A 15,619-nucleotide genomic window follows, 5' to 3' on the forward strand; every position below is an offset into this window, starting at 1 on the left:
AGTTTTTGTCTAAATTAAGGTGAATTCATGGTTCCTTTTTCCACATAATTTAACCAGTAGTGCTTATGATTAAAAAAAATAATAACTATGTGATCAGTATCGGTGATCGGCCTTGATCAGCCCTCATGGGTGATCGGAATCGGAATTGGCAGGAAAAATCCTGATCGGCACATCTCTAGTAAGAGGTCAAACGTCCAGCTCATGATGAGACAACACTTTGGACTAGAATGGCAACATAATGAACACAATCTTTTGGTAATATTAAAATCTTAGGTTATTTAAAACCATTATTCAGAGAATTTCTAAAAACAATGTTTTTATCTTGTTCTGTGAATTGCCTTAAGACACAGAGTATAGATATTGACGACAACGATGATAACTTATTGAGTTTTGGCCAACATCTTCCATTATGACATTAAACCGTCTTACTCTTTCATAATGAAAGAGTAAGATGGTTTATGGAAGATGTTGTAGTCTTACTCTTTCATAATGAAAAGAGTAAGACTACAATCGGCAACATACATGGTACTGTTATGGTTACACCCACACAAGTTTTCATGAGGCACAAAACGCAATCATTGTTCAGCAGGGTCAAAGATCTGTCTACAGACAGGCATGACTGACTGGATGCTGAATCATCACCACCTCTTTTCTCATCTGAAAGTTTTCATACTGCTCCAGTAAACAAGTTCAAAATATATTTGTCATAGAGACGATACACTTTGAATGCATTGTACTTGGATAATCAGGTAATATTTTTTGGAATCTAAACACTTACTGTTTACATTGATATTGTGATAATGATAAATTAGCAATATATCGTGCAGCCTTAGCCCAATAAAATCCAAGAAAACTATCACCATATCACTATGACTGACTAAAATCTAAAGTGGAAACAAATAACATAAACATTAAAAGATGCAAAACAAAATATGATAAAATTAGAAGGAGACAAGAAATATTAAAACAAACAATAGCTATGACTAAAAAATAAACAGTGGGGTGTGCAGTTGCAGGAACATGAAGCAACTCCAAAACACTGAGTCAAGCTTTTAGTTTAGCAGGTTTTTTATGTGATAAATATTTAGGTATTCAGATCAACTGTAAAGCATTTTTTAAATGAATATTTTCATATGTTAATAAGATTTTTAGTTTTGCTCATAATTATTGAGTTCTTACAAATATTAAGAAAAACCACTTTAACATCTTGTAAAGCTAATGTTCTGTTGAACCACAGCGCTCTGTTGTATTTGTGAAACATATGTATGCTGACCTTCACCTATTGATTTGTTTTCTTTTCATTCACACAATGATTACATTCTTCTTGGGTTAATAAATATGGTTAACATGAAAAACGTGGAATTTGGGAAGTAAAACAGATTTCATAAGGCCCTAGAATCATGCCTGGTGGTTGAACGCTAAGCTCCTGATTTAACGTTTTTTCTCCTTGTTCTATGTAAGAAATATTCACAAAGACTGAAAGATTGAAATTCCAGGTATACGTGGGATGGTCATGTCATACTAAAACTCCAGGGCAGACCCAGAACACCCTGGAGGAACTAGATCCCCTCTGGCCTTTGGTCTGTGGAATCTTTGGGATCTCAGACTGATTTGTGGGGGATTTCTGGGTTTTTGAGCTGCACTGCCAATGATTTTAAGCTGATTTTATGTTTAATATTTGCTTAACTTAAAAAGTTCAGTAGTGTTTATTAACCAATTCAGAAGTGGAGTTAATTTCTTCATTTATTTAACATATCGGCATCAGTCCGATTAAAAAAAACAAAACAAAAAACACTGGGATGGTATTAATAACTAATATTTATTTCCATATTGTTGCTGTTTGTTTCTGGATTGGGGGATGAGATTTGTTATGTGACATCTGTTTGGTCATTGGGCAGTGATGGTGATGCTGCAAAGGATTGTGGGAAGCAGAGAAGCAGTGGAGAAGTTAGCAATGTCGTTGATGATTTTTTATTTTTTTTAAATTTTTTTATTTTTTGTGGCCATAACAGCGATATTGATATTGGATATCGATACCTGTCTAAATTCTCATATTAGTGTATCCCTATAAAAATGTACATTAAGTGTAGTTTCTTAATCTCTTAAGTTTTCACGCCTTGGTCTGCAATATTTCACCTGGAAATATTTCCAGCTGAATTTCTGTTTTGTATGCCAGGAAAAAGTGTAGATATTGGACAGCAACAGGTGGGTGTGGGACAGTTCGCATTACTGTAAAGCCAAAAAACACTCAGGTCACTGTGACGTCGCCACATTCACCAACCGTTTGACCCGATTCCATGTTTTCTCCTGCAGAGTATTTGCCAAACAACAACGCAGATTCCTGCAGCATGAAGCACTTTCCAGAGCCACTCTTCAGTTTTTAACACTAAAAGCAAACCACGAGTGTAATATCTAACTGTTCATCTGCCTCTATATGCCTTCCCACCAGGTTTTTATGGTGACCATCCCCTGGAGACAGAACCCAGCAACAGCATGGGTGAGTTCAAACACTCTGCCTCCCAGAAGTAAATCTTTAACTTCCTGTTTTTGATCAATCAATCAAGTTTATTTGTATAGCACATTTCAACAACAAGACAGTTCAAAGTACTTTAAGGAGCTCAGGATTTCAGCTGTTTCTCAGTTTTCTAGAAGTTTATTCCAGATTTGTGGTGCATACAAGCTGATTGTTTCTTCTCCATGTTTTGTTCTATTTCTGGAACAAAACGGAGCATCTGGAAGGTTGATACAACAGTAGCAGATCTTTAATGTGTTCTGGTGCTCAGCTGTTCAGTAATTATAACCTATCGTCAGTATTTTAAAGTCTGCTTTCTGAGCTCCAGGAACCAAGTAGAAGGACTTTAGAAGTGGATGATGTGCTCCATCTTCCTGGTGGAAGAACAAAATCCAAAACACTGGATTTTGCTGCCAGCAGCAGCGTTCTAGATCAGCTGCAGCTGGAAGATTGATTTTTTTTTTTTTTCCCAGGCAGACCTGTAGAGACACTGTTGCAGTAATCAATCTGACTAAAGATAAACACATGTATGAGTTTCTCTAAATCTCGCTGGGACATTAGTTCTTTAATCCTGGAAATGTTTTTCAGGTGATGGAAGACCAACTTTGTACTGTCTCTACGTGACTCTGAAGGTTCAGGTCCGAGTCCATCACTACACCCAGATCTACTAAAGAATAAGGGAGTTAATGGAGAATTTTTACTGTATCTATTGTTACATTACACATTGCAGTAGTCAGTACTGATTAAAAAAATTAGTCCCTTTTCATTGGTCAGACTTATGATAACTTCTGTGACTGCTGATAAAAACTATTAAAGAAAGAGCTTCCTCTAGTGACAAAGCAGAGTTTAACATATATATCTTTTCTCCTTATGTCCACAAGAGGGGAGTATGAGCTCAGCGGTACCAGACTGTCTTGGACAGAGCTGTGTTTTGCTTCTTTAAAGCTACAGCATTAACAGTTGCTGTGAATCCAGAATCCATCAGCTGAAATGAACTGAACGCAAGCAGTGACAGAAAGTGCCTGGAACTATAACAACGTTTGAGCCAGCACTCATAAGTGTTTGTGATGTAAGCAGGTAATGTCTGTTAATAAAATGGTGATAAGTGGTCAAAATGGTAAAGCCAGTGGTCCTTTGCTTTAAAGGAAACCTGCACTGGAGGAGCCGGGGTGAGGCAGTGGTCCAATGTTAAGGTCCAGGTTCACGTGAAGTTCACTTTAGACTCCTCTGAGTGTCATTCCAGCACCAGGTGGCACTGTAGAGAAGGTCAGAGGTCAGACACAGTTGAGAAACAGCTGACCTCGCCATGACTCCTCACTGACCTGATTGTGTGTTGCTCTGCTTGGACGTACGCTTTCTGCTCATCCCTTTCTAAAGCTTTGAGGTAAGAGGAGGAGGAGGAGAGCAGGCTTGTTTCTAGGCAGTGGAAGGAAGCTGGAGAGGAGCTATTAAAGCAGCACACACTGAATGGACAGCATTGTTAGCTTGTAGGAGGATGAGGTGGAAATTTATGAGGCAGTGCCTGATTGGGTTGTAAACTTGACAAGGTAGGCTTGCTGCCAGGACTGCTCTCTTTCTCTCTTTTGGCCCTTTTATGCTCCCAGGATGCCTCGGTGCAAGCTCTGGGCAAGGGTGAGGCTGAGGTCAAGGGGGGCTGAGGCGAGGCTCTTTGGGCTTGTAAATGCTTCTAACAGGGTGGGAATTCACAAGCCTCCATTCAGTGCCCAAACACCCAGGTCAGGGGCCAAATAACTGAGCTGGCAACAGCTGTTTTCAACACTACGCCTGTAGATGTAATACTCATGTCAGCTTAGATATCAACATGTTCAGAGACAACTCGTAGTTAGCTTCAGATGGCTGCTGGTCAAATACTGGCTCTTGGCTCATTTTACTTAAAGCTGACGCCATGTCATCTTCTGCTCGGGGTTCATTTTGACATCTTTTAACATCCCAAACATTTATCATTCATTTTTACTAATTATTTTAATTAGTTCAGGTTTTCCAAATTGATAATCTACTTTGATTAGTATTAATGTTTTACTTGTGGTTTCAAGCCCTGATTGCCACTTCTTTTAAAGAAAGATTTTAAGATTGATCAGAAGCAAGAAAACACTTATGCTTTTTTGTTGCCAAACCTTTTCAAGCTTTAAATAAATGATTGTGGAAGAAGGAAGTTTTTTTTTACCAGCTATTTAAAGCTGGAAATATTTCTGCTTATGTTTAAATTTATCTTTAATTTAAATTCAATTCTTCAGAGTTGTGTCCTTCATAAATAGATTCATAGTTTTACACCAACATTTAGAAGTCAGAGATATTGATCTAATTTGATTATTTTTTTTCTTAAGTCAATCATTTTTAATCATAGCAACACATGTTCTGGTGATGGTTAAAAACCCTGTCTTTGTTTCTTTCTCAAAGGTTGCTTCTCTACGTTCCACAGCTAAAGCTGATCCAACAGATGCTGCTGACCATATAAGGAAGGTCTCTGCTCTAAATGGCTGTTTTGTGACTTGCATCCTGAAAGTATTTTGCCTCTGTGGCTCCTCCCCCTTTCACATGCTGCTTGACCCCAGTCTAGCACCTGGTAGAGAGTGAGGTTGTCATGGTACTTTGGTGACTGCACCTCTCCATGGTTAATCATTACCAGCTTGGACTCTTGTTTATATCACTCACTGGATCTTTGCATCCTGTTTTCACTTTGTTCAATACTACTTCAAACCATTTTCATAAGCAAATGCAAATGAGGGATAAAAAACTTAGAATCAGTCCTAATATCTACATGGACTCCTGATCCATTTTAGAAGTAGCTTTTATATTTTATGAAAAGTCTATATTTTTATTTGTTTTCTTTGTTTTACACACTTCTCCCCCTTTCTTGTTAATTTCTAGTTAATCTTAAATTCATAAGGTGATTGTATTCACTGTCCCTGATGCACTACATCCCTCAGACCATCGGGTGGCAGCAAATCCCTGCTGACAGACCGTGTAATGTTTCCTGCCACATGCCACCTGGACCCAGTGAACTCAGCACCCATATGGAAGTACTTGGCCTGAGCCCAGCACATGCCTTTCCTTTGTCCTCACATAACTGAGCCAGGTTCTTATGGTGGCGTCCAAAAGTCATCCATAGACCACCAGGTTCTCATTTCTCTACTCGCGTCGCCGCTGAACTCTCAACAATGCTGTACATTAGCATTTTTCTTTATTCTTTCTTTTGGATTTTGTTTTTTTAATGAGATTTTTATTGTTGTGTTAAGACCACCGAATAACTGAAGTGAATGTATAGTTAAATGGATGGCTAATGAAAATATAAAACCAATTCTTTTCATTTTTTGACTTTCCTTTTCTCCTCCTGTGATCCTCTCAGACTCTTATGCCTCTGAATTTGGCGTGAATGCTGCAGTGTAATTTGGGAGCTGCTGCTGCTGTTGCTGCTGACCTCTGTGCTTTCTTATCATTTTAACCTTTAATAATTCATGATTAGCCTTGATGTGATTCACCGTCCCATCTTCCCCCCCCTCTCGCTTGATTCAACTCGCGTTGGCGTTAGACTCGGGGTCAGCCTGCGGAGTGTTTCCAGGTCAGGGAGAAGTGGGTCACACTGTTCCCAGTGTCAGTGCCTATATCTTCACAGTGTGTGATGACAAAGCCCAACTCCACAGGGATAAACACACTGAGTTTTGTGTGGCCCTAATACACTTTATGCAGAGAGCCACATCCGCCCGCTGCATAAGGATCTCTGCAGATACTCTTTCATTCACACACTGCAAAAACGCAAGATCTACCCAATTACTTTTGATCGAGTTTCTAGTGCAAATGCCTTAGTATGCTTGAAATGAGACTAAGCTAACTTATATGAAATATGAGCTTGTTTTAAGTCAGTTATATTGATGAAAAAGTACTTGTTCCTTTTGTCAGATTATTTCACTTAAGACAAAAATGATAATCGAAATAATCTGCTAGTGGAACTTGTACTTTTTAATCTATTTTCAAGAATCATTGACTTAAAACAAACTGCTATATCTTGCTGAAATGTTACTTGTAAGTTAGCTTTGTCTTATTTCAAGTTTACTAAGATTTTTGCACTAAAATTAGTTGGTAAGTTTTTATGTTTTAACAGGGAAGCTCCTTCTTGTTTTTCTGATTTAAAGTCAGCCATAGCAAACACCAGATTTAGAAATGAGGCTGATGAAGGAGCCCATTTTGTAGCCTGCTGAGATGCGAAAGAGGATATCAAAAACTGGATTAAAAGAATTTATTTCCAGAATATTTTTTGGTTTATTTCATCAGATATTGATGTCTAAACTACGTCCCTCTCACACAATTGCACAAAATCAAGAAATGACGTGAGTTTTATTAGAGCAATTATAAACTAAGATGTGTCTTGTTGTCTCCTCAGACAATGTAAATGCCAGCTCTAACTAAATAAATGAAATGCACCCTGTGTCTGCTCAGGGAAATTCCTGGAAGTGTGTTTAAAATGTCTCACTTCGTCAGTTCCAGTCACATTGTTCCAATATGCCAGTATCTTCTCCACTGGCCTACTGAATCATGATTGTAATTGGTACTTGTCTCCTGTTTCAGGAATGTATACATTACAGTTGGTGGCTTTAAAGTACAATATCACTAACTGAACAAAACAAATCAGCTCACAAAGCATATTTTTATTTCTTAAAATCATTGCCAAAGATTTCTGAAGCATTATAGGATAACAATGGAAGGATCTGAATCAGAAGCTGTTCTTAATGCTGTTTTTCCAAGCTTGTTTCACACATGGACTTGAAACAGATTCTGAATAAAGAGAACAGGCAACATTACCAAATCAGCTCACACAGCACAGGCCTGTAACGTGTGACTGAAAATCAGAGTGGAGATGTGGAATTTAACATCTGGTTCATGGTGGGAAGCTGCTTTAGGCTACTAACAGCGCTGAGGCCCCGGCCTGCTCTGCCAGCTAATAAAGTAAAGCTTCACTCTGTAGAAAATGAGTTGGATGTGGAGGTAGGCAAGAATTTGGCAAAAATAACGATCATGATTCCTTCCCACTCTCCATTGTTTTTCACTCCTAATAACAGAACATTTAGACCAAAACTCTTCTCCAAGCAAATTTGCAACCTGTGCTGAGCACAACTGCCATTGATTTAAAGACTTGATACACTCTACCTCAAACTGACCTACCCAACTCAGAAAATATTTTAATGTAGTTTTATTTTGTTCTTTGTAACACAGACATCACTTTCAGGTGAAGTGGACTCTATGTAATATAGATGAAAATGTATCATAATTTTCAAATTCATAAATTTACTGTTCTTTAAATCCAGTAGATGAGTATATTATTTTAAATAGTCAGGATTGACATAATAATAGAGGTGGTAGAGCTCAGTAAAAAAAACAAAAAAAAAACAAACTCTGAGGTTTAACATGTTCAGGCTGATCTGAAGATCTGGCGTCTGATTCCATATAGAACTGTATAATATTGCTGTTTCTCCTGGAAACAAGATCTAAATCTCAGTGGGGTTTCGCCTGGTTAAATAAAGGAAAGAGTATTGAGTTGGAGATTTTATTCAACTGTGATCTGTGTAATGGTGCAATAATGACGTAAGGACTGCTTGATTGCAGTATTTGGCAGTCTTTTTAAAGGGCCATGCATTCATGCTTTGCATACTTGTGACATATTTTAACAATTGGACGGTCTCCTGCTGGCCATCATGAAGACATTTGATGTAGATTTTAGGTGCTGAGAAGCTAATTAATAAGATATTATAATCATAGAGGAAAAAAGAACATTTTAAGCCATGTTGTCATCTGAATGTCTGTCAATAATATTGTAATTAGGTATGATATTGTTCAGCCATAGTTTAGATGCCTAAACTAGGCTGCTTCATCACTCTTTTGCTATGGAGGAGGGGTTGAGCTGAAATATAGTTAATCAGTATTTAGTTCCACATTTATCTGATGTTTTTAAAACTGATGGCAACTCAGCTGTGATTTTGACTGTTTTAAGGTGCTACTTTCTGACTGTTTTCAGGGATGGAAAGACTGGGGCATGCTCTGATGAATTATTACTGGTCATAAAGCTTCTTATTTATTATGTATTTATTTTTCTTTAACATCCCAGCTCTGTGTTTCTACTATATTTTTTATACTTATTGAGATATACTTATTTATTATTTTATTCAATTATTTGACTTGCTTTTGAGAGTTGCTATTGCTATTTTATAGGCAATAGCAACTCTATTGCTATTGCAATATAACTCAAAACGAGTTACATATGTAACTCGTTTTGAGTTTGAGATAATTGAAACAGACAAAGAATAATTTCAGCTTGGCTGTAAACCAGTTATGCCAAAATTACAACCTAATAAAATCAGTTCACCCTCAAGGCAACAGCTTCTGCTCTCTTACCTGGAGTTAAACACACAGTCAGTTCAGTAAAGCAGACGGTCCTCTAACTGCTCCCGCCTGTAAACTGTATATTACTGTATTTTCTTGGCTGTCTTGTCAAGCAGAACCAGACTCTTGGAAACTGGTTGGCTAATAAATCTGGCAAGCTGGTAACCAGTTAAACAGACCAAACAACAATGAAGAGTGCAGTCATCCTGCTGAATGTTTGCTTGCTCAGCCACAGCTGACAAGGAGCTAGAGCCAGGTGGGTAAAAGGACTGATTATGTTGTTTCTTTTAGTGAGAATAACATTGAAAATCCTTGTTGCACAGTTAAAAAAAATCCAAACTGCCTTTTTATTTAACACTTGGTGTTGAAACGTCTCATCCTTAATCTCAAGGCTTTCTGGTTGCTTTGTGGCACTTTCTAATCCACATTGCTACACCACCCATACTTGATAAAAATCATGTTATAAAGTCTGGTCTAAATTGTTAATACATCAAATTTCATTAATGTGGTAAATGATAAAAGAATCTGAGAGAAAAATTGTTTTTTGCATAACATTGTAATATTAAAGCAGCTACAGGGCAGTATTACATATTTTCCAGGCACATAGTGTCATTTTAATAGTCAACTAACTATAACCTTCAGTTCTTATAAAAATGCTGTAAATATGCAATATTGATGGAATAAAAAGGAAATACATTTTACAGGAACTCTAGGTTCCAGTATTCCAGGGAGTTCATTCTGATTGCACACCTTATATTGTTCAGAAAAAAAAGGTGAAAAAAGATCTTCAGACTTTTTGCCTGCATATGTGTTTGAACATACAGAAAAAATCGAGGACGTTTTGACTGGATGCGTTGTGAGGAGAATGCTTCTTTTTGCTGAAAATGTATCACAGCACTAAGTTTTTCTAAGTGAAGTCTTGACAAACTTAAGTGGTTCAGGGACAAGCACAGTGATGGAGTTCAGAACATATAGGTAGGTTCTAACTGAGAACTGGTGAAGTCTAATTTGCTAGAATTGAGGTACATAATTGGTGTACGTACCTCAACATGACAGATGTGTTGCAGTCTGACATGACCATTTCAGACAGAGAAGCCAGACTGAGATGGTTCGGACGTGGAGGAAGGATAGTGACTATAGTGATAGACAAATGCTGAGGGTGAAACTGCCAGGCAGGAGGCCTCGAGGAAGACCAAAGAGCAGATTTATGGATGGAGTGAAAGAGGATATGAAACTGGTTGGTGTGAGAGAAGATGTGGAAGATGGGGCTAGATGGAGACAGATGACTCGCTGTGGTTGACCCCTACAGGGAAAAGCTGAAAGGAAAGGAAAACATGTACGTACCTTTTACCAGCAGTCTGTATCCATGCCTTAGTTAGTTAAGGTTTTTCAGAGCAAGTTACTACAGTTGCATCCGTCTGTAAACTATTCCTTATTTTACTTAAATAAGGAATCGCTGTGGTCAGAAGGGGTTTTAAAATGCCAACACCATCATCTTGTGAATAAAAACACCAGTGCAGCATGTGATCAGACTACTCCCAGCAAATCTTTGACCGTAGTCTCATACAGAGGATTATTGCAGGCATGTAGTGCACAAACCCTTCATTACAGAGATGAGTGCACAACTGAGCATTCTGTGGTACAGACACAATAGACATTGTTCTGATGAGATGGGGAGAAAAACAATAGAGTCACATGAGTTGTCTGACACTTCAATGTCTGGTGAAATGGTTGAGTGCACATAGAGGAGCCTGGTTTAGGATCTGGGATCTGCGCATGACATCCACTTTAGTGGACAGGTGATCAGTTGTAATTTTCTCCAAAGATAAAGTTATTATTTGGAAAATACATAAATAGTAATTTACCTGCAAAAATTTTCTACAGTAGAAGGACAGACTGGATATTCTCGAGTTAGCCTAGTACTGCTCCGTCTGTCCACCATATTGGATTTAACAAAAAAATTCTTGCACTTGCAGTTGATGGACAGTAGTTGGCAGTGTATTGCCTGATGCAATAGAGTCCTATTCAGTGGTCTATGTGCATTTATAACATAATCCACAAGAAAATGGCTTTTAGATAGCTGTCCACTGTAGTGACCGCTATACATGAAATCTTTGGTACAACAATTGTTGCTGCTGCTTTCTGCTTTTCAACTTGATTAACGATTAAATCTCACGAAATGTTTTAAATGTCAAACATTTGCTTTAGCAGATTACCACATGTTCTACCTCATGAAGTGAAACTGTGCTTTGGAAGGTAGGCTCAAACTAAACACACACACTTCCAAACATTATTTTTTACTCTGATTTATTTTTCATTTTAACAAATTGACTATGGAAATACTTTCAGGGATCATATAGATTTACATACCTAAATGTTGCTAGATTCTAAACACGTTGATCTTCTGTCTATAGAAAATGAAAATCCAGGAGGACAGAGACCTTTTCATGTGGTGTGTTCCACAAAGCTTTAAATTTCCATTTACTTGCTCCATAAGGGGCTTATAATATAGTGCAATTAATAACTAATCTGTACCTTGCTTTTGACATTACAACAGCAACTTTCCTTTTTAAACAAACGTTTAATAACTTTTTTTTTGTTGAAAAATTTAAACCTTTTGCCGGACCATAACATAAAACACATGAGAGGAATCGTCTGTCTTTACAGTAATCACTCTGAGTGGGAGGAGTTCATTTCTAATATTTTGAGTTGTAGAACAGTTGTGTAAAGGCCATACTCTCAGTTTCTGTTCCTAGAGAAATTCTAGATCAGAAATGTGATGAAAATCAGTTATGAAATATTTCATCAAATTAGTTTTTCTGCCTTTTTTTTTAACGGCCGGAAAAAATATTTTAGCGATATTTTCCCGCCTTGTTCGGATGTTGCTGTACTAGAATGATTTCAGCTTTTACTTTTCCTGACCTGTTTAAGTGTTAAACAGCTGCAGAAAAGAAAAGGAATTTTATTTTATTTTGGCATGGGAAATGAGATATACCTGGGATCTAACATTTATGTACTCTCATCTGTAGGGAGAGATGAGTACAGCACTGGCAAGATTCATATACTCAATATTTCTGTCATAACATCTGACATTAAAGTGTGATGAGACAATACACATCTGTTTTCAGCATTCAGATGAGTTCATTAGCTTCCTGTAATGTCAGTTTACTACAATAATGAATAAATAATTAAGCTTGGACATTTATCGATTCAAAAATCATTCTCATCTACATCCTGATAAGGGAAAATTGATTTATTTCTCCCAAAGCTAACGCATATTGCTCAGGTGAAATCTGTCAGTTGAATCGACACCCCTTTGATCCGGTAATCCAAGCTTCATGTTCTGAAAACACACGTTGCTCTCTCTCATCTGATCAACTTGTATAATGTAAATGGATGAAGTGAACTGTACTGGGAGGTTTGTGGTTATTAATGCAAGACGACTGCTTGTTTTTACTCCCTGTGATGCTACACAACATACTTGAGCTGCTTCCTGTTGTGAACATGTTACATGATTTTAAAAAAATTACTTTCAGTTAAATTCTAGGCTTTCGTTATCCTTTGTGTTATATTCCTTTAAATGAGAAATAACAGAGGCAGTCTCCAGTCACACATAGTAGAACTGTTCCCCCCTTTGATTTCAAAGAAGCATCACATATCTTACTTTTTATTGACACTTTGTTTTTCAATACTTGAAACTACAAGATTTACCGGCCTGTTTGTAAATGGCTGGCAGGATATTGCTCTTTATTAGGTCCAAGGACTCCAGAGTGCTTCATACACACATTCACACACTGATGGTGAGCTACATCTGCGACAGATTGACAGAATTGAACAAAGAGAAAATGACAAGAATTTTGTTTGATAATGCATGACAGTGTATAAAAATAACTTAATTTGAGCAGTTATTTCAGCTGAGGATATTTCATATGTTCTCCATCCATGCTCAGTCACTAACCATGTTTACAAACCACTAGGTTCTAGCTGCTGGTTTTAATGTTTAGCTCGGTGGGCTTGAACTCAGTAGCTTAACCTAGCAGCATTGTTTCTCCTTCAGTACTTGCAACCAGGATCCTTATATTTGGCTTCTCATGAAGCTCATATGAGCTTCCCATTGTTATTTTTAACCTGTTTACCACTTTATCTTCTGGTGAACATCATCAACAGGGTGTTTGAACCGCAGTCTGCATTCATTGATCAGTGAGTTATTCTGGTGCAAACCCACCGACAGCAATGAATGTTTATTGCAGCCTTAGATATTGAGCAGCTCTGGTGGCCACAGGTTGGATGTGGAGTGCAGGTCATAGTTTCTGAGTGGAGGATCTGATGTGCTGAGGTGTCCCTCAAGGTACAGTCAACGGTCGATGGTTTTCCTTAGAGCACAAACTCACCGACAGCGTTGAATGTTCCCTGTGGGCACTAAAGTAGCTTTGTTTGACTCATGGGTAGCTCTTTGGTAACTTGGTGAGAGAAAAGAAAACAAAAACATAATACAAATAAGAGCTAATTTTAGTTTAAGTTGTTTGAACTTTTTTTTTTTTGCTTCTGCTATTGAGTGAAACAAGTGGAAAAAAACACAAACTCTTGTCTGTTTCTGGCCTCTTTGGTACTATTCACAATATGACACTATGAAATTTGCTTTATTATTTTCCAAGTTCTGTATTATTTTTTCCCAAATTCTACTTTTTCCATTTTAGTTTTTATGAATTAAATTGTACTGAATTATGGTGCGGATGGGGAAAAAAATAACAAATTTACAGCTAAAGGTCTACATTTCCTGTTATTCTGTATGACAAATGAAACAGACCGCTGTGGTTCAACAAAACATTGGCGTTACAAAGTTAGTGTTACACACACTCTCTCTCTCTCTCTCTCTCTCTCTATATATATATATATATATATATATATAAATAAATAAAAAATCTGTGTTTTGGTGTTGCTTTCATGTTGATATCAACAAATTTTTATTGTGGATTTTCCACAGTGTGAAAATCAGGGGCCTAAACATTCGTGTAGTTCTATGTCTGCAGGTCTGATTCCTACAAGCAGCTCTGATGCGTCTTGTATTTTCCTCCTCAGCTTTCACATTATTGGACAAAAACTAGGAAAAACACATGTGAAGACAGGTAAATGTGTGTTACCACTCTTTGTGTCTGCCTGTGCACTCTTGAACTGCACTCTTGGCACATGTGGAGCGGTTCCACGTCAGGACGTGTTGCCAACCTCGTTGCTGCAAAGGCTCAAATGACACCGCAAGGAGGGGTGATGATGCAAAGGCTTGAGTTGCTTTACACGGTGAATGCCATCATCACCTCCTGCAAAACTGCAGAGAAAACTCAGGTTGCTTCAGCCTGCAGCGGAAAACACAAAGAAGCAGAAAGGGGCATAATTGGAAGGAAGTGAGACCAAGACAGGCTCATGAAAAGAGACAACTCGTACACGTGTGATCAGAAGACGGTGCCGTGCCCCACAGCTTAAACAAGTGTGCTGCAGTGTGGAGCTAGTTAGAGATTACTGTTCCCTTTACCCTGCGCTGAACCTCAGCTGCTGCTCTGGGAGCGCGGCTTCCTGCCTTCGACTCTTTGAGGTTGGAAAATCATCTAGTCATGTTTTATTAATGCACTCCCTGTCTGTCTGTCTCCTTTTCTGTCTCTGTTCTGCCGGCTTCCCTCAACACCGACACAGGGATTTGGAAGAGCTTGGCTCGTTTGCTCTTCATCCTCAGATACTGAAACCTGTTTTCGAAGGTGCTGAAGAACAGGATGCGGATTGTTATGTTGCTCGCTTCACTTCTGCCAGATTTGGGTAAAAAAAAAAAAAGTCTGAGAATAGGAAGGGGATGATTTGCCACTAGTTCCCTATAGTTGACAGGCTTCCAGAAAGAACCCCTGCTGTTCTGCTGTCTGCATAATAAATGATCACTTTAAGACGAGGGGCACAGTTCACTCTCTCCCACTTTGACACAGTTCACTGACCTTGGAGAAGGCTTCATTATTGCCACTTACTGTATAGAACTGCAACATTTATCACTTTCCTGCATTCCATGAATTATGGATCCATATGTTTATGGGTGGGTCATCCATGTAAAGGCCCAAAATATAAAGGTGATCTTTCTGAAAGATTTTTTATATTTTTTTATTGAAACAAAGTATATAATAATGATCAAACAACATTTACTGGAAAAATAGTTAAAGCTGTTTGGTCAAATTATTTCCTACTTCTGATGGCAGTTTACCCTGTAGATGAGGAGATCCCAGCTTCCCTGTGTCCTTTTCCACACAGGCTAGGTGAGAATAGTTTCGTAATTGTTGTTTTTTTTTGCCGGTTTCAGCTTCAGTGGATTCCCTCCTTGGCATGTGTAGCTCTTGGCTGTTTGCCAGAGACACACAGAGAGGCTGTTTTTCATTCTCAAATCTCTCCCTCTCCGTTTTTCTTTTTTTTTTTTTTTTACTGACTAAACTTCCGCCCCTCTCTGCACTTGGGGAAGAACTTGTGGGAAATGCATGGCAGTGTGCACACTGACTCATTCATTTGTGAGAGGCGTGGTTGTGCCTCCATGTCGAACTTTCCCGATAATACCAGTGCTGGCTCGGTCCCCAGAAACTTTGCATAACTGACAAACTTTCAAAAGTGTAATGTGCAAAAAATAGCTGGGCCAGCATGGGAGTCTGACGGGCCTGAGGCGAGCGGCAGCGGCAGCAACAGTGTGACTGA

The 15,619-nt window shown here is 38.2% G+C and overlaps 1 protein-coding gene across 1 annotated transcript in view; it reads left to right on the plus strand.

Moving 5' to 3' along the window:
• nr6a1a (nuclear receptor subfamily 6, group A, member 1a) overlaps positions 1–15,619 on the plus strand; it is a 121,077-nt gene that overhangs the window by 20,550 nt on the left and 84,908 nt on the right. The window contains exon 3 of the mRNA XM_007557748.2: positions 2,450–2,497. Within this exon, the coding sequence (XP_007557810.1) occupies positions 2,450–2,497 (48 nt within the window). The remainder of the gene's footprint in view (positions 1–2,449; positions 2,498–15,619) is intronic.

The sequence above is a fragment of the Poecilia formosa genome, unplaced genomic scaffold (assembly GCF_000485575.1).
Source record: "Poecilia formosa unplaced genomic scaffold, Poecilia_formosa-5.1.2 Scaffold91, whole genome shotgun sequence".
NCBI classification, from domain to species: Eukaryota; Metazoa; Chordata; class Actinopteri; order Cyprinodontiformes; family Poeciliidae; genus Poecilia; species Poecilia formosa.